This window comes from Nerophis lumbriciformis, linkage group LG19 (genome assembly GCF_033978685.3).
Source record: "Nerophis lumbriciformis linkage group LG19, RoL_Nlum_v2.1, whole genome shotgun sequence".
Classification (NCBI taxonomy): Eukaryota; Metazoa; Chordata; class Actinopteri; order Syngnathiformes; family Syngnathidae; genus Nerophis; species Nerophis lumbriciformis.
The window spans coordinates 12,433,268-12,457,898 of record NC_084566.2 but is presented as its reverse complement, the minus strand read 5'-3'; the positions used below and the strand labels follow the sequence as shown (position 1 = coordinate 12,457,898).

Genomic DNA, 24,631 nt, shown 5'->3' with positions numbered 1-24,631 from the left:
TTTGGACAGCCAGCACTTCATCCGTGGCCACCGAACCTGTGCCCCCCCCCCCTCCACGAAGGAGAGGGGGGCAGCAATTGTTAGTCAAGAAAAAAAACTCTTATTAGTTCACGTTCATTTTATTTTCGCCCCCAGTTTTAATACATCAATGTAACAATATCAACAACACATTTTTGTTGTAATTTTAGCTTTCTACAATTGTTTGATTAAAGGTCAACATTCCCTTGGTTCTCATTCGAATATCGACAATATCATATATAAACAACACATAAAGGCGTTTAAAGCAGGTGAAAATACAAGCTAGTATCGAACCGGTCGCGGCTGCCCCCGGTATCGCTCTTGTCGACCTTTGGATCAAGCTCCTCCCGCCCCCCTTCTCCTGGCTGCTCACTTCCGCGCCGCGGCTCGAAAGAGCCACACAGAAGTAGGAGGGGGATTCCCACTTCCCGAGCTAACCTTCTTGTTTTGCTTTCGCTCTGGACCAGAAACAAAACCTAACGACGCTCTCACTTTTCCCTGCAGCCAATACAATATTCAAACATACCGCCACCATCGTGTTATTTTGGCAGAAGCTGCGAGCTGTCCAAAGTCACCAGGTAACTTCCGCATTTCCCCGCCGCTAAATGTTACCAAGCTGGGCGACGTAACTGCGCCTTGCTTGCACTGTGAGCCAAATGACGCCTTTTACTTTCTCTCTTGCCTTTTATTCACTCGCCTGAGCTTTTATTTTCACTTTTGGGGGTTAGCTTGTTTCGTTTGTGCGGGAGAGCTGCAAAGCTTGGTTGAACTTGTCACGCTGTTGTAATAAACTTCTACTGTAGAACGACGTTCGTGGTGCGTTCACAGTTTGTAGTCATTCGCAGAATCGTTGTAGACTTCTCAAATGTGTCACGCCATTTACTGTTTTAGTGGCAATTATAAAACTACAACGTAAGTCTTAATGTTTGTTGGCTTACTGTGTTTCCAGTGAACATATATAATTTGTAGTCATGCAAACGTCCTGAAATGTGTGTATTTTAAATTGTTCATGTCTGGGTGTGTTTGATCTCCCTGCTTATTTTGCAAAAACAGTGAATGCCCCATACAGTGTTGGGCAATCTTGGTATGGCGGTCCATAACAAGTTAGTGGTTTAACGCAGAGGTCTTCAACAGGCCGTTCGCGACCGCAAGGGTGTCAGTGGGGGTACTGGGGGTGCTGTCAAATAATACATTTTCAAAATCAGATTTGATTATTTGCAGTACATTACTTGCGTTTAAGTTTAAACAAGAACAATATATTTTGGTTCAACGTAACTTTATTGTCAAAAGGTCAAACAAGCACTTTTAAATGGTTTACTTGAATACATGTAGTTTATTTGCTCAAAATTGCTATTGTTTTAGCTTAAATCAAACTGTTGTGTATTTTAAAGCATACTCTGCCACTAATGCATGGAATTTGTCAGCCTTACTTTAAATACACATTATCATTAATCAAAAATACTGTAGTGAACAGATAAATGGGCCGTTAACTAAAGATTTGCATCATCGTCACTTTTTTTAGAAAATTTTATGGACTTAATTATGTCTTCCGTGCAGCAGTATGCCATGAAAAAAAATGTCATAAAAAGCTCTGAAAAGATAAATGGCCACCAAAAGTAATACTTGTATAGTGCTTTTCTACCTTCAAGGTACTCAAAGCGCTTTTACACTATTTCCACACCCACCTATACATTCACACCCTGATGGCGGGAGATGCCATGCAAGGACTTAACCACAACCCACCAGGAAGTGTCTTGCCCAAAAACACAACGAACGTGACTCTGATGGATGAAGCCAGGGATTGAATCTGGTATGGCCACTCTCCCAACCAAGCCAAGCCGTAGTTGCTCTTTTGTTCCACTATTTCTTCACTACCACAACCGTGATTTTCATTTAAGATAGACTATTAATGTTCATGAAAGCTAGAGTGATGATTTATTCAGTGTATGGTTGTGTGATATAGATCAGTGTTTTTCAACCACTGTGCCGCGGCACACTAGTGTGCCGTGAGATACAGTCTGGTGTGCCGTGGGAGATTAAGGATTAAAGCACCAAAAATTATTCCCGGGCGCGGCCACCGCTGCTGCCGACTGCTGCTGCCCACTGCTCCCCTCACCTCCCAGGGGGTGAACAAGGGGATGGGTCAAATGCAGAGGACACATTTCACCACACCTAGTGTGTGTGTGACAATCATTGGTACTTTAATTATGTAATTTTACCTATTTGGGTTCAAAACATTTTTTACAAACCAGTAATTATAGTTTGCAAATTATGTGTTGTTGTCGAGTGTCTGAGTTGTCTCGAGCTCGGCAGAGCAACCGTGTAATACTCTTCCATATCAGTAGGTGGCAGCCGGTAGCTAATTGCTTTGTAGCTGTTGGAAACAGCGGGAGGGAGTGTGAAGGTAAAAAGGTGTCTAATGCTTAAACCAAAAATAAACAAAAGGTGAGTGCCCCTAAGAAAAGGCATTGAAGCTTAGGGAAGGCTATGCAAAACAAAACTAAAACTGAACTGGCTACAAAGTAAACAAAAACAGAATGCTGGACTACAGCAAAGACTTACTGTGGAGCAGAGACGGCGTCCACAATGTATATCCGAACATGACATGACAATCAACAATGTCCACACAAAGAAGGATAAAAACAACTGAAATATTCTTGATTGCTAAAACAAAGTAGATGCGGGAAATATCGCTCAAAGGAAGACATGAAACTGCTACAGGAAAATACAAAAAAAAAAGAAAAAGCAACCAAAATAGGAGCGCAAGACAAGAACTAAAACATTAAACACAGGAAAACAGCATAAAACTCCAAATAAGTCACGGCGTGATGTGACAGGTCGTGATAGTACACCTACTTTGAGACAAGAGCTATATTGATGCATGGTTGGTTATGGTTTAAAGTCATACCCAACAATTGCAGCGACAACTTTTTACTGTCAACTGAGTTTCGTTTTTTAATGATTTCTGCTGGTGGTGTGCCTCCGGATTTTTTCAACGTAAAAAATGTGCCTTGGCTCAAAAAAGGTTGAGAAACACTGATATAGATAATATTAAATTTTAATGATATAAATTTGGCAGACAATATAGCTTGTATTACTGTTATTATATCATGATAATGCATGGTGATGAAACATCCTAGCTGTGTCCCGCTTAATTATCAACGACACGACAACTGTGTTCTCAATGCATAGTAGCGCCCTCGCTAGCGAGCTCGTGGCTAACGTCCCTCCACAGTGTGAAGCCGTCCCTAAATCACTAATCCTGGTCTCCATTGAGGCAAATAAAGTAAGTTTCTTGCAAGTATCATTATTTCTGGAGGACGGGGAATAGCTAAACATGTTTTGTTACACACCGTAGGAGAATACAAGAAGCCATGCTATCTGCTAAGCGAGAGCTCTTGAATGTAAACATAAGTAGGCAGATCGGCGATGCGAAGTATAGAGTTAGTGTATGCTTGATACTGCAGTCATTAGATCGATATGTTTTATTTGCACAAAACCTTTTGTCGTTACTGTTTACAAACTCAGGAAATAAGTACCTGAATACACGAAGGCTTTAAGGGCAAAAACGAAAGGATTTAAATCAGAGCCAATAGTAGCAAATGATTTAAATATTTTATATTGTTCACTGCTATCCTGTTTTTGTCTGATTATAATTGTGTTAAATTGAATCATTCAATGCTGTTGAAAATTTTAAGTATTAGTTAGTATCAACATTTGTATGACCAATACTGCCCCTGTAACTACTTGGTATTGGATCGATCACCCAAAAATTATGTAAAGTATCTAACAACAGAATAATAAGTGCTTATTACATTTGATCTTAAGTGTAGATAGAAACATGTTACAACAGAGAATAACCAGCTATTAACAGTAAATTAGCAAGTGGATTAATAATAGTTTTGACACAATATATTACCGCATACTTCAGCAGTTAAATTAGGAGCCTTTGTAACCCCTTATGAAATGCTTCTATTATCATTTATATGCTAAATTATACATTGTGATATATATCGTTATCGCAGTAGGCTGCAATATAGATTTTAGGCCATATCGCCCATTTCTAATTCCGTGCTGTTAGAAGATCTAGTAGAAGAGCAGATATCCTTCCTGACAATATTTTAAAAAGGTAAAAAAACCGCCTCAAAGACAACAAGGGTTAAAGAAAGTACAGTAGACACAACTATTGTGACGTGACTGTGAGAGAGACAAAGTTGGATGTAAATAATTGTCAAAAATGGCTCAGATAAGGAGTTATTTTTTAAATTATTATTGTTTAATTTAATTCTTATATTAAATCTTTTTATTTGTGTGTTGCGTGTACATTGTGAGTGACTTTGGTGTTAATGTATGTATATTTTAGAAATAAGATCCAACTTACACTAAAACTCAACTTTTAAGAATGCAACTTGTTAATCATAATGCGAGGAATGACAGGTGCGTATTGCACAATAACAAGGTCCTTTTAGGGCCAATTTAATCTAAAACACAATGCTATGCAAGTTATATAAATGGGGGGTCCTCACTCCATGTCTACGTCAGTTTGGAAAACGTTAAAGACCTCTGGTTTAACCATAAACTTAATCTGAATGTCATCTGAAATTGTTTTTTAAATGTCTAACTAATCATGTTAGACATTGATTAGACGTCTCCAGTCTGGCTGGCAGACGTCAAGGCTCTCGCAGACGTAACACCAGATCTTCAGTCAGTGTGGACTGTGTGGTTCCTAAGTTCAAAACATATTTTGGACAGTCCACCTTTTCCTGTAGCGCAGCCAGACTGTGGAACATTCTCCCCACTGAATTAAAACTGCAAACTGCAAACATCTTCACCAGCGTCAGAAATTGTGACAGAAATCAGAGCAAAGTTGTACACATGATTAAGTTATTGTAAATTTGATTCATTGTATATTTTGTAACATTTTAACACATATTCTGTATCCTAGGAGCCTCCCATGGACAGGTGTTGAAAATTAGCATTTTCTTACTGTAACACCTAAAGCACTGCATGTGGTTTGTCCAATGTAACTGTTATACCAATATAAAAAAATAAACATCGTATATGAAATATTCATCTGCCATTGAGACTTTCAATAGTTGTATGTTTCCAGTACGGTGTCTTTCCCCTGTTTGACTAGTTCAGTGTTGTTGGCATGCTTTGCTATTATGCTGGGCGACTGCCACAGCATTATTTGGCTTGACGGACTTTGATCCGACCACACAACAACACTACTATTAAACCAAACCTAGTCAAACTCCATGTTTGAAAAAACATCCTGTAATAAACTTCCTCACCTCTATAATAATAATACTCCTTAAACAGCCTTAGCTTTGATATTAGGTAACATTTTAACATTCCTAAAGGCAATACTAGTGTGAAGAGATTTTTTTATGTCAAGCCTTAAATGAGTCATATAAATAATTGTTTCTCCTTTTGAAACACCTCAACGTGGTCTACATAACATGTAATGGTGGTTATTCAGTCAAAATCTTGCATAGATTATGTTTTACTCACTTTTTTTCAAGACGGAGTGGCGAAGTTGGTAGAGTGGCCGTGCCAGCAATCGGAGGGTTGCTGGTTACTGGGGTTCAATCCCCACCTTCTACCATCCTAGTCACGTCTGTTGTGTCCTTGCGCAAGACACTTCACCCCTTGCTCCTGATGGCTGCTGGTTAGCGCCTTGCATGGCAGCTCCCGCCATCAGTGTGTGAATGTGTGTGTGAATGGGTGAATGTGGAAATACTGTCAAAGCGCTTTGAGTACCTTGAAGGTAGAAAAGCGCTATACAAGTATTTATCATTTATCATTTATTTGTGGGCTGTCTTATTTATGTGCCTCCACTTAGACAGCGTCTTCTCCCGTCACCCATGTTGTAGTTTTTAGCGCCTCCTTACAGTACCTGCAGCATTTATCCAGGGTGTGTATTTGAAGCTATTAAATAATCACACTTAATGGTTGCTTGCAGTTCTTGAAGCTTTGCATGCAGACGTTGCTCGTTAGTTCTTTGTTCACGTGTTTGTGTGTTGACAGCCCAAGATGCCAGTGGATAGGATGAGGATGCGGCCGTGGCTGGAAGAGCAGATCAACTCCTGTCAGATACCAGGCCTCAAATGGGTAAACAAAGTAAGTACTTTTATTGGCACCTATCCTCTCTAGAATGCACAAAATACAGTTCATGTGAGGAGTTTACATCATATTACTTGTGGAAACGTAATGACTTATTTGGACCTGAGTTCATTTTAGATAACATTTATTTAGGATTTTTTTCTAAGGAATATCCAAACTGCGGCCCAGGGGCCATTTGCATTGCTAGTATTTTAATGGCTGCGGCACATTCTAAAAATACAATTACATAAAACACATAAAAGATGGAATAAAAGAGCAAATATGTGTAAAGCACAGCTATTCAACAGGCTACACCAAAAAAAAAGACAAATTAATTAAAACATTTCAAACAGGTCCGTGAGTTTAGTTCAAACTCGGAGAGAGTCACATTCCTGCAGGAGAATCCAAAAACACAACACTGTTAAAAAAAAAAAAACTTCAGATTTTATGTTAAAAAACTGGCATCTCACTCGCCAGAATTTACCTTCTAATTTACAGGGGGTTTTACAACAAATTACCATAGATATAAAATGGTTACCGTATTTTCCGCACTATAAGGCGCACCGGATTATTAGCCGCACCTTCAATGAATTACATATTTCATAACTTTGTCCACCAATAAGCCGCCCCGGATTATAAGCCGCGCCTACGCTGCGCTAAAGGGAATGTCAAAAAAACAGTCAGATAGTTCAGTCAAACTTTAATAATATATTGAAAACCAGCGTTCTAACAACTCTGTCCCAAAATGTACGCAAATGTGCAATCACAAACATAGTAAAATTCAAAATGGTGTAGAGCAATAGCAACATGTTGCCCTTAACGTTAATGTCACAACACACAAAATAAACATAGCGCTCACCTTCTGAAGTTATTCTTCATTCGTAAATCCTTCGAATTCTTCGTCTTCGGTGTCCGAATTGAAAAGTTGCGCAAGCGTGGGATGCAAAATGGCCGGTTCCGTCTCGTAGAAGTCATCGGAGTCAGTGTCGCTGTTGTTGTCCAGTAGTTCTGTGAATCCTGCCTTCCGGAAAGCTCGGACCACAGTTGTGACCGAAATATCTGCCCAGGCATTTACGATCCACTGGCAAATGTTGGCGTATGTCGTCCGGCGCTGTCTGCCCGTCTTAGTGAAGGTGTGTTCGCCTTCGGAGCTGTGTGAAAAAAGCCACCCGGCCTCTTCGCGTAAACTTCCCTTAACCACTCGCTCATCTTTTCTTCATCCATCCATCCCTTCGAGTTAGCTTTTATGATGACGCCGGCTGGAAAGGTCTCTTTTGGCAAGGTCTTCCTTTTGAATATCACCATGGGTGGAAGTTAGCATGGCAAGCTAGAACCACAGTGAAGGATGACTTCTCATTCCCTGTGGTGCGAATATTCACCGTACGTGCTCCCGTTCCACAGTGCGGTTCACAGGAATATCAGTTGCTGTGAAATACGGTAGTAATCCGTGTGCGGATGGAGAGATTGCGTCTTTTTATGAACCGGATCCTTTTCGCTTAGTAGGAGCCATTTTGTGGTCTTTACAGATGTAAACAGGAAATGAAACGTACGGTGATATCCGCGCGTTTTTTCTTCTTCTTCCGGGGGCGGGCGGTAGCTTACAGTAGAAGAAGAAGCGCTTCCTGTTCTATGGGGGCGGGTGCTTACCTTGGCGGTTGCTTGCGTAGAAGAAGAAGCGCTTCCTGTTCTACCGGGAAAAAAGATGGCGGCTGTTTACCGAAGTTGCGAGATCGAAACTTTATGAAAATGAATCGTAATAAAGCGCACCGGGTTATAAGGCGCACTGTTAGCTTTTGAGAAAATTTGTGGTTTTTAGGTGCGCCTTATAGTGCGGAAAATACGGTACACTGCTATTTTTGCTGTGAAATAAAATGGCAGTTTTTTTACTGTAAAATCTATGATTATTGTTTTTACAGTGCGTTTCTGTAAATGGAAAAACGCTACAACTTTGATTTTTACCGTAAAACCTTTTTTGCAGAAGGTCTTTAAAGACAGCACAGCACTTCTGTAACGCTGACAAAAAAATATCAAAATCAAATGTCTATTGTATAGAGGTGGGGGAAATAATGGATTTTTAGATGCATTGCATTTCCGACATGGACGATTATAGAATTGATTAGTAAACGTCGCTAATCGATTTATTTATTGTAAATAAAGTAATGCAGACAGTTCTAAAATTTGACTGACTGCAGCGAGCCACCTCACCAAGAGATCCGACCAGCTCCTTTATTATCAGGCATTGCTCCCCTCACCTCCCAGGGGGTGATCAAGGGTGATGGGTCAAATGCAGAGAATAATTTCGCCACACCTAGTGCGTGTGTGACAATCATTGGTACTTTAACTTAACTTATAGTCCAGTTTTGCACAGATGTTCATTAATTTATTAATTGTGGGAATTAATTTAACTGTTTCTTATTCTAAATTAATAGTTTTTTTTAAATTGCAAGTGATAATCACTTATTTAGTGAAATGAAAAGAAATGTAAAACTGCATCAATGTACGTAAATTAAAATGCATCAATAATCGATTTTTTTAAAAATCAAATCGTAACTTTTGAATCGTAATCAAATTGTGAAATGCCCAAAGGTTCCCACTTCGACTATTGTAGAAGATGCACCTGGTTCTCAGGAATATACAAAATAAAAATAATTGAGAAGGGAGATGCTTGTCCCCCTTTCAACAAATGTTGCCTCCCAAAAATTTAGTTGAATAGCCCTGGTGTAAAGTAACAGGAAGAAGTTGAAATATTGACGCTAAAAACTAGGCTTTCATTTCCTGCTTCTCAAGAAGGATACCTATAACCGATTACCGTAACTTACAGTGCATCTAGAAAGTATTCACAGCGCTTCACTTTTTCCACATTTTGATATGTTACAGCCTTATTCCCAAATGGAATAAATCAATATTTGTCCTCAAAATTATCCACACAATACCCCTTATTGGCAACGTGATTTTTTTTTAATTTGCATATTTATAAAAAACACATCTACATAAGTATTTAGACCCTATACTCAATACTTTTTCGATGTACCTTTGGCAGAAATTACAGCCTCAAATAGGATGCCACAAGCTTGGCACACCTATTTTTGGGCAGTTTCACCCATTCCTCTTTGCCCATTTTTCTTTGCAGCACCTCTCAAGCTCCATCAGATTGGATAGGAAGTGTTGGTTTTCATCCAGAATGTCTCTGTACATTGCTGCATTCATCTTAGTCTAGCCAAGGAGGTCACTCTGTCAGAGCTGCAGTATTCCTCTGTGGAGAGAGGAGAACCTTCCAGAAGGACAACCATCTCTGCAGCAAACCACCAATCAGGCCTGTATGGTATAGTGGCCAGACAGAAGCCATTTCTTCATAAAAAGTTTGCCACAATGCACCTGAAAGACTCTCAGACCATGAGAAACAACATGCTCTGGTTTGATGAGAAACAGATTGAACTCTTTGGCATGAATGCCAGGCATCATGTTTGGAGGAAACAAGGCACAACTCATCACCAGGCCAATACCATCAAAAACAACAAAAAGGTAGATTTGCATAAATGTTGTTTAGTTTACAGGTAACATTACAGTGAAGTCTTAAGAGGCACACACATAGCATAGGAAAAAAAATTAAAATAAGAAATATATATTAGCCTGTAGAATTTAAGGCCTGTATGATATAGACCAGGGGTGCTCATTACGTCGATCGCGAGCTACCGGTCGATCTCGGAGGGTGTGTCAGTCGATCACCAGCCAGGCATTAAAAAAATAGTCCTAATAATGAGCGATCATAAATCTTCACTATGACGTCACTTTCGTCACTTGATTGACATTCACGGCACCCGATGGTCTTCTGAGATGACGCTGGCTGCTGCCAGCTCATTAAAATTACCGACTGGAAGGCGAGAAACACTTTATTTCAACAGACTCTGGCACCGTACCTGTCGTCAAAACTCCAAAGACCGCGACTGCACAGTTGCACAGTTGCGCTAACAAAACGAGTCTCAGAAAGCTGGCGTGCACAAGCTAGCAAGCTACGGAGTTTGCCGACAATGTATTTCTTGTAAAGTGTATACAAAGGAGTACGGAAGCTGGACAAATAAGATGCCAAAAACCAACCACTTTCATGTGGTATTGGACAGAAAGGAGGACTTTTTTCTCCTCCATTCGAAAATGCGGACGTTTTTAGCACCACTGTCTGATTCCAATCAATGCAAGTCATCAGAATCAGGTAATACACCAACTTATATTCTTGTCTTCATGAAAGAAAGGACTCTATATGTGTTAAACATGCCTGTATTATCTTTAAACACCTTTAACTTATTAACAATATTAACTATATGTGTTAAACATGCTTGTATTATCATTAAACACCTTTAACTTGTTAACAATATTAACTATATGTGTTAAACATGGTTGTATTATCATTAAACACCTTTAACTTGTTAACAATATTAACTATATGTGTTAAACATGCTTGTATTATCTTTAAACACCTTTAACTTATTAATAATATTAACTATATGTATTAAACATGCTTGTATTATCATTAAACACCTTTAACTTGTTAACAATATTAACTATATGTGTTAAACATGCTTGCATTATCTTTAAACACCTTTAACTTGTTAACAATATTAACTATATGTATTAAACATACTTGTATTATCATTAAACACCTTTAATTTATTAACAATATTAACTATATGTATTAAACATTCTTGTATTATCATTAAACCCCTTTAATTTATTAACAATATTAACTATGTGTTAAACATGATTGCATTATCATTAAACACCTTTAATTTATTAACAATATTAACTATATGTGTTAAACATACTTGCATTATCATTAAACACCTTTAACTTATTAACAAAAACATATATTTCATAAATAAGTAAATATAAATTATATATATGAATGAGGTAGATCCCCACGACTTGATTAACTGAAAAGTAGCTCGCCTGCAGAAAAAGTGTGAGCACCCCTGATATAGACGGAAGCCATTTCTTAATAAAAATAATATTGCCAATAATATATGCCAATATTCACCTGAAAGACTCTCATGAGAAACAAAATTCTCTGGTCTGAGGAGACAAAGGTTGAACTCTTTAGCATGAATGCCTGGCGTCATGTTTGGAGGAAACCAGGCACCGCTCATTACCAGGCCAATACTATTCCTACAGTGAAGCATAGTGGTGGAAGCATCATGCTGTGGGGATGGTTTTCAGTGGCAGGAACTGGGAGACTGGTCAGGTTAGAGGGCAAGATGAATGCAGCAATGTACAGAGACATCCTGGATGAAAACCAATGCTTCTCATTCAACTTGATGGAGCTTGAGTGGTGCTGCAAAGAGAAATGGGCAAGACTGCCCAAAGATAGGTGTGCCAAGCTTGTGGCATCGTATTCAAAAAAACTTGAGGCTGTATTTTCTGCCAAAGGTGCATCAACAAAGTATTGAGCAAAGACTGTAAATACTAATGTATGTGTGTGTTTTTTAATTTTATTTTTTTAAATACATTTGGGAATTTTATGGGTCTTATGTTTGGAATTTTTAGGACAAATATGAAATTATTCCATTTTGGAAAAAGACTGTGACATAACAAAATGTAGAAAAAGTGAAGGGCTGTGAATATTTTCCGGGTGCACTGTATCTAAAGCTGTTATTTTTCTAAATGTAGACTTAAATGTAGTTTATTCAGGCATTTCTTTGCAGCTGGCTTCGTACGCTTTCAAAACACAATTGATTGACTGATAAGGTTTGATGTGTTGAAGATTGATGTTTTTTCCTCCTCGCAGAATGTTTGCAGAACATTTTGTGCAAAGAGCATGCGAAAAGTCCCAAACAATGGACGCCATTTTTGTTTACAATGAGCTCAGGGAAAGCACTTTGTTTTTTCACCCAAACCCACCTAAAGCACAGTACGGGTAATCTTGCCTTATTGGAGTGTTTCTTTGTAATTGGTTATCTAAGCTATTTTTGCACATTATCCTATTTATTGATATGATGTTATAATCTCATATCGCTACGATAATTATCTGGTTGATATTTATTGTTAAAACATGCTTTTGCCTGTATGCAGCAGTAAGAGGCAGAAAAAGTGATAGTGCATGATGACATATTTCTCCAGGAAAAAAGAATCTTCCAGATCCCGTGGATGCACGCTGCTCGGCATGGCTGGGACCTGGAGAAAGATGCTCCTCTCTTCATGAGATGGGCCATACATACAGGTGAAGACACTTACTGTAGTTTTCTATAATGCATGTACAATTACATTCCCTGGCAAAAATGATAAAATCACCAGAGATGGGGAATGTTAATTAAGTTCAGTTTTTCCAACTATAGTCATTTCAAATCGCAACTTTAATAAAAAACAGTGTTCACAGTTGGTGAAGCTGATCTGACAACAGCAATCAAAGCGAATTGGAGCAAGATTGATGAAGAGTAATATTTGTCACACATTAAGTCCATGCCTCAGGTACTGCAAGCTGTTATAAAAGCCAGAGGTGGTGCGACAAAGTACTAGTGGTGTGTTGTAGTGTTTTTGTTTGTTTTTCAAATTCCATTATTTCTTTTTCCAAATTGAGTGATTCAATATTTCTTTCACTCTGCTTGTTTTAAAAATGAAACCTTTACTGACCACTGTGACCAGTGACTACCACAATCTAAATTCTTGATTTTATTTTAGTGTTTCTTAAACTCTGAAAGTCTCCATTTTAAATGGCTATAGTTTTGTGTCATATTTGTTATCTGCTTTTTTCCTACAAAATTAAACAACTAAATTAACATCCTCCATCTCTGGTGATTCCATCATTTTCTCAAGGGGTTGTATACCGAATGCACAATTAATAAGCATGTCAGTGGTTTCCTCCCATAGTTAAAACTCTGAATGTTAGGCAAATGTTTTCTTCAACCTTAACAGAAAATAATTGAGAAACACTGGGTTAAAGGCAGACCTTAAAACAGAGATCTTCGGGGGTCCGCAGAGATACTGCAGTGAGTGTCGTGATATTTTTGTTTGATGTAACTCTTGAAAAAGTAAAAAAAAAATGTTTTAAATATTTATATTCACACCCACAATTTTCTCACTAATATAAATGTCTTTAAATACACATTAACACTGATCCAACACTCTGTAGTGTCGTTTAGAAATGGCAGTGACATGGCCACCCTACTCACTGTACCTTGCTGGTTTGAAATAAAAACATGGATAAAGAATGTTTTTATTTTATTCATACTAGCATTTAAGATAGCTAGCCATTTGTCTATTGATCTATTTGCCAGCTAGCTATTAGTAGCACTGTACTGTATTATTTGAATATATTAGTATTGCACAATAACATGGTACCTTTTAAGACCAGTTTAATTAAAAACATATATACAGTATATACAGAGGGTGTCCCTGCTCCAACTTTCTGTCAGTTTGGGGGTCCTTGACCTGGAAAATGTTAACAACCCCTGCCCAAAGGTCATGTCCACTGGAACATGGATAATTAAAAAAGACACCTCTCTTGTGTTTAAAAGATCTCCGTCCACACGAGTGTAGTTTCAAAACAGTTTTTGTCGACACAAAATCTCAATCAACTGCTGTCATGCGCATTATGTTCAATAAGAAGTCCAGAAAAGCAGTCAAAGCTGATTTGGTGGCATTATATAACACCTTAGTTTTGCGATATACTGTAGTAGATGTACAATGACGTGCATTTTCTTTTAAAATCAGCGCACAATTACATCGAGCTCAGGAAACATCAAGAATGTTTTTTAATCCCCTGAGCATGTTATAAAGCACACGCTGCACAAAACGAAGCAAACACTTGAAAGTCAATATTTTCATAAGATTTAAAAAATATGAGATAATGTCGCATTATTTTTGACACAAACCAAAAAGCTCTTTGAAACTCTTCACCCTTGCTGGCATTTATAAATGTTTCATTTGTCAGAGACAAAACTATATGTTTGCTTGTGGACAAGAAGCCATTTTAGCTGTAATTTTTTTCTTTTTGTCTGCCTTCAAACATTGTGTCCTTTGCTTCAGTCATGTAATCTTTTATTATCTCTGCATCTGAGAATGACTTCTTTTCTCTTGCTTGCCCAAATTATTGCATCATTGATGTGATAAGGATTGTAACTGTAAGTTGATATGCCAATTTCAGTGCATTTCATTTTGTCGTTCTCATCTCTGAATGTTGAGGAAATGCCTCTTCAATATGCCTGTTCCTCGTCTCATATTGATGTTTTAAATCAGACATCTTCATAACAGCGATAGTCTCCTGGCATATTTTGCACATGGGTCTTGTGCTCATTGGATAAAAAAATAAATGCAAATTATTCAGTCCAATTTTCTTGGAATTGCCACTTTTCACTGTACATTTTCTTTTACTGGGGAAATTAGGACACACCATTTTTCATGCAACCAATGCTATGGCAATGTACTGGATAAAAACCAACGCTTCCCATCCAATATGATGGAGTTTAAGAGGTGCTGCAAAGAGGAATGGGTGAAACTGCCCAAAGATAGGTCTGCCAAGCTTGTGGCATCTTATTCTAAAAGATTTGAGGCTGTAATTGGTGCCAAAAGTGCATCATCAAAGTATTGAGCAAAGGCTGTCAATATTTATGTACATGTGATTTTTTTAGTTTTAATAAATTTGCAAAAGAAAAATACATTCACATTGTCATTATGGAATATTGTGTGTAGAATTTTTGGAATGAAAATGAATGTATTCCATTTTGGAATGAAGCTGTAATATAACAAAATGGAAAAAGTGCAATCAAAATAAATGAAACAATGTGGTACAGCTCACACTGATACTTTATGGATAAATACAGGTAAAAGCCAGTAAATTAGAATATTTTGAAAAACTTGATTTATTTCAGTAATTGCATTCAAAAGGTGTAACTTGTACATTATATTTATTCATTGCACACAGACTGATGCATTCAAATGTTTATTTCATTTAATTTTGATGATTTGAAGTGGCAACAAATGAAAATCCAAAATTCCGTGTGTCACAAAATTAGAATATTACTTAAGGCTAATACAAAAAAAGGATTTTTAGAAATGTTGGCCAACTGAAAAGTATGAAAATGAAAAATATGAGCATGTCCAATACTCAATACTTGGTTGGAGCTCCTTTTGCCTCAATTACTGCGTTAATGCGGCGTGGCATGGAGTCGATGAGTTTCTGGCACTGCTCAGGTGTTATGAGAGCCCAGGTTGCTCTGATAGTGGCCTTCAACTCTTCTGCGTTTTTGGGTCTGGCATTCTGCATCTTCCTTTTCACAATACCCCACAGATTTTCTATGGGGCTAAGGTCAGGGGAGTTGGCGGGCCAATTTAGAACAGAAATACCATGGTCCGTAAACCAGGCACAGGTAGATTTTGCGCTGTGTGCAGGCGCCAAGTCCTGTTGGAACTTGAAATCTCCATCTCCATAGAGCAGGTCAGCAGCAGGAAGCATGAAGTGCTCTAAAACTTGCTGGTAGACGGCTGCGTTGACCCTGGATCTCAGGAAACAGAGTGGACCGACACCAGCAGATGACATGGCACCCCAATTTTGCATTTCCTTTGGAAATCGAGGTCCCAGAGTCTGGAGGAAGACAGGAGAGGCACAGGATCCACGTTGCCTGAAGTCTAGTGTAAAGTTTCCACCATCAGTGATGGTTTGGGGTGCCATGTCATCTGCTGGTGTCGGTCCACTCTGTTTCCTGAGATCCAGGGTCAACGCAGCCGTCTACCAGCAAGTTTTAGAGCACTTCATGCTTCCTGCTGCTGACCTGCTCTATGGAGATGGAGATTTCAAGTTCCAACAGGACTTGGCGCCTGCACACAGCGCAAAATCTACCCGTGCCTGGTTTACGGACCATGGTATTTCTGTTCTAAATTGGCCCGCCAACTCCCCTGACCTTAGCCCCATAGAAAATCTGTGGGGTATTGTGAAAAGGAAGATGCAGAATGCCAGACCCAAAAACGCAGAAGAGTTGAAGGCCACTATCAGAGCAACCTGGGCTCTCATAACACCTGAGCAGTGCCAGAAACTCATCGACTCCATGCCACGCCGCATTAACGCAGTAATTGAGGCAAAAGGAGCTCCAACCAAGTATTGAGTATTGGACATGCTCATATTTTTCATTTTCATACTTTTCAGTTGGCCAACATTTCTAAAAATCCCTTTTTTGTATTAGCCTTAAGTAATATTCTAATTTTGTGACACACGGAATTTTGGATTTTCATTTGTTGCCACTTCAAATCATCAAAATTAAATGAAATAAACATTTAAATGCATCAGTCTGTGTGCAATGAATAAATATAATGTACAAGTTACACCTTTTGAATGCAATTACTGAAATAAATCAAGTTTTTCAAAATATTCTAATTTACTGGCTTTTACCTGTATGTCATGGGACCAGTGGCAAAGAGATGAACAACACTTGGTTCTAAACAGACCATAACTAATTTCATTGTCTTTTCTTTAATCTTTTTTAACCATCGGGCTGTGGTGGAATTTGTGTTTCTGTGACTGCGAAGCAACATTTTCATCAATATGCACATTCTATACATCCCCTGTAATCAAAAGCTAAAAGTTCAACCTAAATACTGTAAGTTTAAGAATAACAAAAGGCAATCCAAACCACAAGCACTTAAATGAGGAAAATGTAAAAAAAAAGCAGTCCGAGACCAGCATATTCCATAAAAAATGTTTTCAAACAAACAACTAATGCGACAATCACCATTTGAAAGACAACACTTACTGTAGCCTTTCCAAAAGTACAGCTATAATTTCTCCACCTGTTAAGTATCAGTAATCTGTTTTATTTATTCGTATCCAGTAACATCTATAGTAACTATCAACATTAAATTTGGCACCAAGATCACACCTTGTAGATGCAAAGAAAAACTAGATTTTTTGGGGTTACTTAATGATTTAGGATGCACTTTTGGAGCCAAATGTAAATGATACTCATTACTGTTCCGTAGACACATTCTGTCTTCTTTGCTGCTAGAATATTATGAGGGTATGTACTGTTCGGACTTTCCCTTGTAAATGGCGAAGTCCTCCTAGGTCCTTTTGTTCTAGCGACTATCTGACTAAAAAACGAGACAAGAATTTAAGTTTAACAATTTATTTTACAAATGGAGTAAGTACAAACACAGCTGATATAGAGAAGACCATGCTTGCTAAAGGCTACTGTGTTCTCTGTAGATGTGCCACTGCTCACTTGATTTTGTCCATCCTCCTACCCCTCCCAAGCAAAGCTGCTTTGGTTTCTATCTATCGAAACCGAAAGTCCATCTAAGTATGTGTGTGTATGAGCAAGTACACAAACACACGTCTGCCTTCACCCCATCTCGTACTTGGTACTTCCCCTCACCATCAAAACTAGACAGTATGCTACATGTGTGTTTAAGAGCAGGTGTTGCCATAGCAACAGGGTGTACTTATTGTGTTTCGTTCCTGAAGCAAAGTAGGGTGACCAAAGAATGACTCCCTATGCATTCCATTTTATTTGAGGAGTAAATATCCCTAACAGTACTGTTCAGAATATAACAAGACAATGCACCATCCCCTAAGACGAGAGCTGTCCTATATAGTCTGTGGGCATGAATAGATGAATTCTTAATCAATGAGAATAATCTATGTAACAGGGCCTTCATAACAATGTATTTCTTGAGGTTATTTCATAACCAATTAACACAGCCTAAATGAAGACATTTGTTTAATCATTCCGGGAGCAAAAGGAGGCACAATTCAATCAATCAAACTTTATTTATGAAGCGCTTGTCATACATGAAAGAAATGCAACGTAAAGTGCTTTACAAAGTTAAAAAACATACTCCGATGGACACACACACACACGCACGCACACACACACACACACACACACACACACACACACACACACACACACACACACACACACACACACACACACACACACACACACACACACACACACACACAACTATATGAACAAATGAATGCATGGCTGAGTACAGAGGAGACATGTGTGTAAACACTATCACAGGAGCCATCTGCACCAGGAGGTCATCGGACCATGGCCACCAGAACGCTGGCACAAAGCGCCCCCACAGCACGGCCGATAACCCCTGAGGCAGATGGCTCATCTGAGGAACCTTGGAAAGTAAAAATAATACAACTTGTAAAATAGTAATAACCATGAGTCGAGATAAAGGATAAAATACAAGACATATGAATGTAAAATAAGAAATAAAAAAGATAAAAGCAGTAAATTTAGAATAAATATAACTAAATAAAATCTTGCATATAACTAATAAGAGGAAAAGTAAAGTACAAATGACTTCAATAAAATTAATTAATATTAGGTAAAAGCCAAATCTAAAAGGTGGGTCTATGCCTGTTCTTAAAAACATGAACGTTCTCCGCAGCCCTGAGCTCCTCTGGCAAGCTGTTCCATAGACGGGGGCCATAATGGTGGAAAGATGCCATCCCGTGACTTTGTGTCCTGACTTTTGGAATAATTAGGAGATGAGTGCCGGAGGATCTCAGGGCCCGTGAAGTTTCGGAGGGTAAAAGCCAATCTAAAAGACAAGAAGGCCCAATACCATAAAAACATTTATAAACCATAAGAAGACCCTTAACATTGATCCTGAAACACATGGGGAGCCAATGCAGAGATTTTAAAACTGGTGTAATGTTATCCCACCTTCTGGTCTTAGTCAGGACACATGCCGCTGAATTGTGGTGTAATTGCAAAGGTGTAATAACATTTTTAGGAAGACCAGCCTAATAATAATTTATCCGACTTGTAATAAAAGCATGCATTAGGGTCTCCGTGTTGCCCTGAGTGATAATTGGGCAAACTCTGGCTATTATTCCTAAGATTATAAAAACCTATTTTTGTGATATTTTTTTTACTGTATATGTGGTATAAAACTTAGGTCAGAGTCGAAAACGACGCCCAGATATTTAACTTGTAGTGATGGAGTTATGATAATGGTAGTATGCTATACTGTACATGCATTATCGTGAACCGTTCATGACTCATCTGTAAACATGTAGGCAAGTACCAGCCTGGAAAAGACCGACAGGATCCAAAGACTTGGAAGGCAAATTTCCGCTGTGCCATGAACAGCCTGCTTGACATTGTGGAGGTGAAAGATAAAAGCAACAAAAAGGGAACAAATGCCTTTAGGGTGTACAAGATGTTGTCCTCTTCTGAAAAAAGTATGAAGAAAGGTGAGTGATAATTTGTTGTTGTTTCAAACAAAAATGATCATTAAAATGTTGTACTTAAACTTAAAGGCCAATTTTATCGTTAACTAATTGTTAACTTATTAGTAGCAAATTCATATGACATGACAGGGCTACTCAAATCTAGAGACCCACAAATAATGTTTTAAATGAGGTCCATTTGTTGAGGTAGGTCAGGTTAAAATAATCCCACTTGCAGCTTAATATGCCAATTTCTGTGAAGTTAATTTTGTTCTCACCTCCGAATATTATTGGGGAAATGTGTCTTCAAAAAGCCTGTGCTTCTTTTCATAACCATTTTTTTAATCAGACATTGTAACAGCAACAGTCTCCTAACATAGTAAGCACTTACATTATAGGTCTTGTGCTTGTTGGAGAGAGAATAAATGCAAATTAGTCAAATTTTCTTGGAATTGCCAATTTTCACTGTCCACTTTTCTTTTACTGGTGAACTTAGAACACGCCATTTTCGTGCAGAGAACGCTCCGACAGCCGGCAAAGTGTCGATATGCGAGAAGCTACAAAAACTAAAGTGAAACTTAAAAATGAACGCTTGAGTGATGCAGTTACAAGCAGTCAGGGTAGTGTTAGTATCGGGACAAGCCCCTGTAAACACCTGCTAACACAAATAACATATAGTGACGCAATAACGTTTAACAATAATCGAGGCAACGCTGTATGTTTAAAATGTTATACTCTCAACAGAGTAAGCTTTTGAATCAGAGAGTTTTAGTCAAAAGGAGAAGAATGCAGATTTATTCTATACACTACTTAATATTTCTGAGTATTATTTTATTCTAAGAAACATACTACAATGCGCCACATGGGATACAATATCATTTTAAAGGCCCCTGAAATGAGCAGGAAAGGACCCTTTTAACAGCGCTAATAGTAACGTTGAGGGGAGATTGCTCCTTGAAGCGTGAGTCAGGACAAATTAGTTGCTGGGTTTTATTGGTTCTGCTGGTTAGGATGTGAGCAGAACAAAGCTGATGCGAGGATTACACTGAGCAATATTGATAAAAGACAACCGACGGTCAAACAATATGGAAACCGTAAATAAACATATTTCACTGTCCCTGTTGTTGATCGAATCACTGGTCATATTTGTGTGGTTCAGGCTGTTGTACTAATGGGTCAAATTTGGCGTGCTGGGCATATGCGATATATAACATGGAAAAACTAGATCCAGTTTTTCCATGTTATATATCGCATATGTCCAGCACGCCAAATTTCACATAAAATTCACTTTTTCTGGACTGGGAAAAGGCAAATCATACTTGATTTTAATTGTGTAAATACAATACATATTGACGTAAACTGAAGACTAGGAATGGGTATTGTTTACATTTGAACTGATACTAGTACCAAACTGGTACTTTTGAAATGAGGGCTGTGCTTAAAAATGGAAGACATACCGTACACATTTTTGTGAAAATAAACAATGCCTTTTTATTTTTACAGAATTTTGTGACATTCAAGTTGGAAACACTAGTAATTTAAATACTTCCGCTAAGTAAAATATAAAAAAATAATACATACAATAAAAAATGTCATAATTATTGCAGCAAAACCAGCAACAATACAAAACAGACAATGCGCAGAAAAAAAAACTTGTTTCTGTCGTAATGTTGATGCTCATATATCCGGAGTTCGTGAACGCACCACGCTCGCTGTGATGGTTGATTGGTGACTTACCTACAATACATTACATGCACAATATCACAGTCAAACACTTGTTGTAGGCTGCTTTCAGTCTGATTACTACCGTTTACTTCAGCACCGGTGCCCTAAGAAACCTTACGAAAGACCTCAGCAAACGTTGGCTGTGTATTAATGACAAAGGTTCATACTATAGTCTAGATTTAAGTGTGACATATCAGTCAATTTTGAAAATTGTATTACCTCACAGGTTTTGTATTATAGATATTCCACTGTAATACCACTTGTCTTATACAAAGGATTTGCCAGCAAGGCTGTGGGTTTTTATTCAATATCTGTTTTTTCTCTGGATATCCATTTAGGAAAGAAGAAGATCGACAAGGAAGGTAGACCCAAGGGAAATAAAGAGGTAGATAAACACAGGCATGCAACACATCACATAATTTGTTTTTTTGCACACAATACAACACAAACATACGTTAGCACTCCTGATAATTAACAGAACCAATTTTTTTACGTAGAAAAAAACAAATGAGTGTTATTACTAAGGGAACTTTGATCATATATCAATCCGATATATGATTTGTCAATTTGTCGGATTAAATCAGCTTGCATGTAAAATCTTAGATATAACAGCTCCAATACAAGCAGTCCTGCACCACGTTTACTTGTGCAAAGTTGGAAAGCCAGTTAACAGAAACGTATTAGAAAGTATACAGTAACAAACGTGTCCGCATCATTCAATTTACTGAATCGTGAGCTTAACTTGATGAATTATTGTGGCCGCCTGGTGTCACCAAAATACAATTACCACTCCACTTTAACTTAAAGACAGCTGGACAACCAGTAAATATCTAAATGTCCTCCAATAATGTCACTTAATCAAACCTTTTATAACATATGGCAATACATCACAAAACCTTTTCTAACAATGTAATATTGATTTATAATGTCTTTATATATGTATATTTTTGGGCCAGTTTGTATTTTTTTTGGCCGATTTGTAAGCCAAGGATGATTTTTGCACCTCTGTTCTACAAAGTGTCGCTGCACTGCTACCTTGCTCTCCAGGGTTACCAAGGCAAGGCAGTATACAAAATTGACAGCTTTTTTTTATTTTACATTTTAAGTGGCAGGAAACTTGATCCATTGTGTAATTCATTCATTTTTCATTTATTTATTTATTTCAGGCAATGACATAAAAAAGTACAAAGTTGACAACACATAATAATCTAAATTAATATAGTGCAAAAGGTAATGTATAGTATGTAATTAGAGTAAATGGAAATGTATCATTTCAATGACATTTTTTTTACTCGATTTGTCCAATTAACTATTACTGTCATCTAGTGTACATATACAGTATACATCTTGAATTTTAAGATTTATTTTACATTTATCAGTGAACTACGTATAAATAAATACTGTAATAAAAAATAAAACAGTTTGGACACTGGTGATCAGACATGGAATGTTACTAAACTCAGTCCACTGATGGGTTTTAAAATCCTTTAGAAACTTACTGTCCACTGGGTGTCTGGGTGTCAAATTCATCCTGGGGTTACACATCACGGTACTGCGCAAAGAATAAAGCAGTTAACTTACCACCACCGGGTTGCTTAATACAACCCTGGCAAAAACAATTTATTCACCAGACTGGGATGTTCGGTTATTCATTCGGTTGTTTAATTTTGTAGCAAATACCAGACATGACACAAAACTAAAGTCATTTCAAATGGCAACTTTCTGGCTTTAAGAAATACTAAAATATATCTAGAATATAAATGGTGGTAATCATTAACAGTTTAATTTTTAGATGAAGCAGAGTGAAAGAATTATGAAAGCACTCAATTGTGAGGAAAACATTTTGAATTCACAAAGTAAATTTTCATTTTCAAAGCTAACAGCTTTTCTTGTATTGTTACATCAACTGTAACAATACCAAGTACAAAATCCATACATAGTCGATAATACTGTACAATGATTACGTCGATATTTTTTACTGTCACAAAATCTTTTGTCTTTTTTGTTGTTAGTAAACCCATGAAATACGTTCCTCAACACAGGAAAACTTTAATGATGACCAATGTATGACCCTGTAACTACTTGGTATTGGATTAATACCAAAATGTGTAGTATCACCCAAAACGTATGTAAAGTATCAAACAAAAGAAGAATAGGTGATTATTACATTTTAGATGTGTAGCTAGAACTTAGAAAGCATGCAGATAGTAACAGTGAATGAACAAGTAGATTGATAATCCATGTTCTACTGCTTGTCCTTCGTAATTTTGACAAAATAATATAACCAGAAATGCCACAATATGTTACTGCATATGTCAGCAGCCAATTAGAAGCCTTTGTTTGCTTGCTTACTACTAAAACTAGAATGTTTACTACCTTATTTAATGCCTAGCGTCTTCTTTTATTGAAATAAGAAATGTTTGTTTATGTATCATAAGCTTTTCTGTTAAAATAAAACCAATAATGAAAATGTTTGTGGTCCCCTTTATTTGAAATACATTTTTGTACCTATACCGGTACCAAAATATTGGTATTGGGACAACCCTAATGTCAACATGAACCATGGCTCCAACATGAGATATGGGAATTGGAACATAAAAGAGTATTGTCGTACTTTTTCAAGAAGGTAAATCATCACGCAATGTTGCAAAATATGTTGATTGTTCACAGTCAGCTGTGTCTAAAATCTGGACTAAGTACAAACAACATGGGAAGATTGTAAAAGGGAAGCATACTGGTAGACCAAAACAACATCATCATCATCAAAGCATCAAGACGGAAAACTTAAAGCATAATGTCTTTGCAACAGAAAATGCACAGCAAAACAAATGAATAACAAATGGGCCGAAACTGGAGTCACTGTCTGTGACCGACCTGTAAGAAACCATCTTTAGGAAATGGGATTTAAATACAGAAAAGCTAAACAAAAACTGTCATTAACATTTCAACATAAAGAAATAGGTTCCAATGGGCTAAGGAAAAGCAGTCGTGGTCCCTGGGTGACTAAATGAAAGTCATATTCATTGGTGAAATGTCAATCTGCATTGGGCAAGGTAATGATGCTGGAACTTTTGTTTGGTTCCATTATAATGAGATTTATAAAGATGACTTCTTGAAGAAAACATACCACAGTCATTGATGATATGGGACTGCATGTCAGATAATGTAAATGGGGAGATGGCTGTCATTACATCTTCAATAGATGCACAAGTTTACACAGACATTTGTGGACCTTTTTCTTATTCCATCAATTTAAAGGATGTTTGAGGATGATGACATCATTATTCAAAATGATAATGCATCTATAGAGCAATACATAGAGCAAAAACTGTAGAACATTTTCATGAATACACAAGGTCAATGTTAACGCCTGCAAATAGTTTAGATCGCAATCCACTTGAAAATCTGCGGTAGAAATTGAAGAAAATGGTCCATGACAATACTCCAACCTGCAAAGCTGATTTGACAACAGCAATCAAATAAAGTTGGAGCAATCTTGATGAAGTGTAATGTTGGTCACAAGTTAAGTCCATGCTTCAGAGACTGTAAGCTGTTATGAAAGCCAGAGGTGGTGCAACAAAGTACTAGTGGTGTGTTGCAGTGATTTTT

At 37.6% G+C, this 24,631-nt stretch overlaps 1 protein-coding gene across 2 annotated transcripts in view; it reads left to right on the top strand.

The window, feature by feature from the left end:
* The first annotated feature begins 383 nt into the window (after positions 1-383).
* irf2b (interferon regulatory factor 2b) overlaps positions 384-24,631 on the top strand; it is a 34,610-nt gene continuing 10,362 nt past the window's right edge. Inside the window, exons 1-5 of one of the 2 annotated variants that reach the window (XM_061979573.2) lie at positions 519-596; positions 6,049-6,141; positions 12,232-12,331; positions 19,145-19,321; positions 21,361-21,407. In XM_061979573.2, the coding sequence (XP_061835557.1) occupies positions 6,055-6,141; positions 12,232-12,331; positions 19,145-19,321; positions 21,361-21,407 (411 nt within the window). In that variant the 5' untranslated portion in view covers positions 519-596; positions 6,049-6,054. Of the gene's footprint in view, positions 597-6,048; positions 6,142-12,231; positions 12,332-19,144; positions 19,322-21,360; positions 21,408-24,631 lie in introns of both variants that reach the window. The other variant, XM_061979572.2, reaches the window with a different exon arrangement.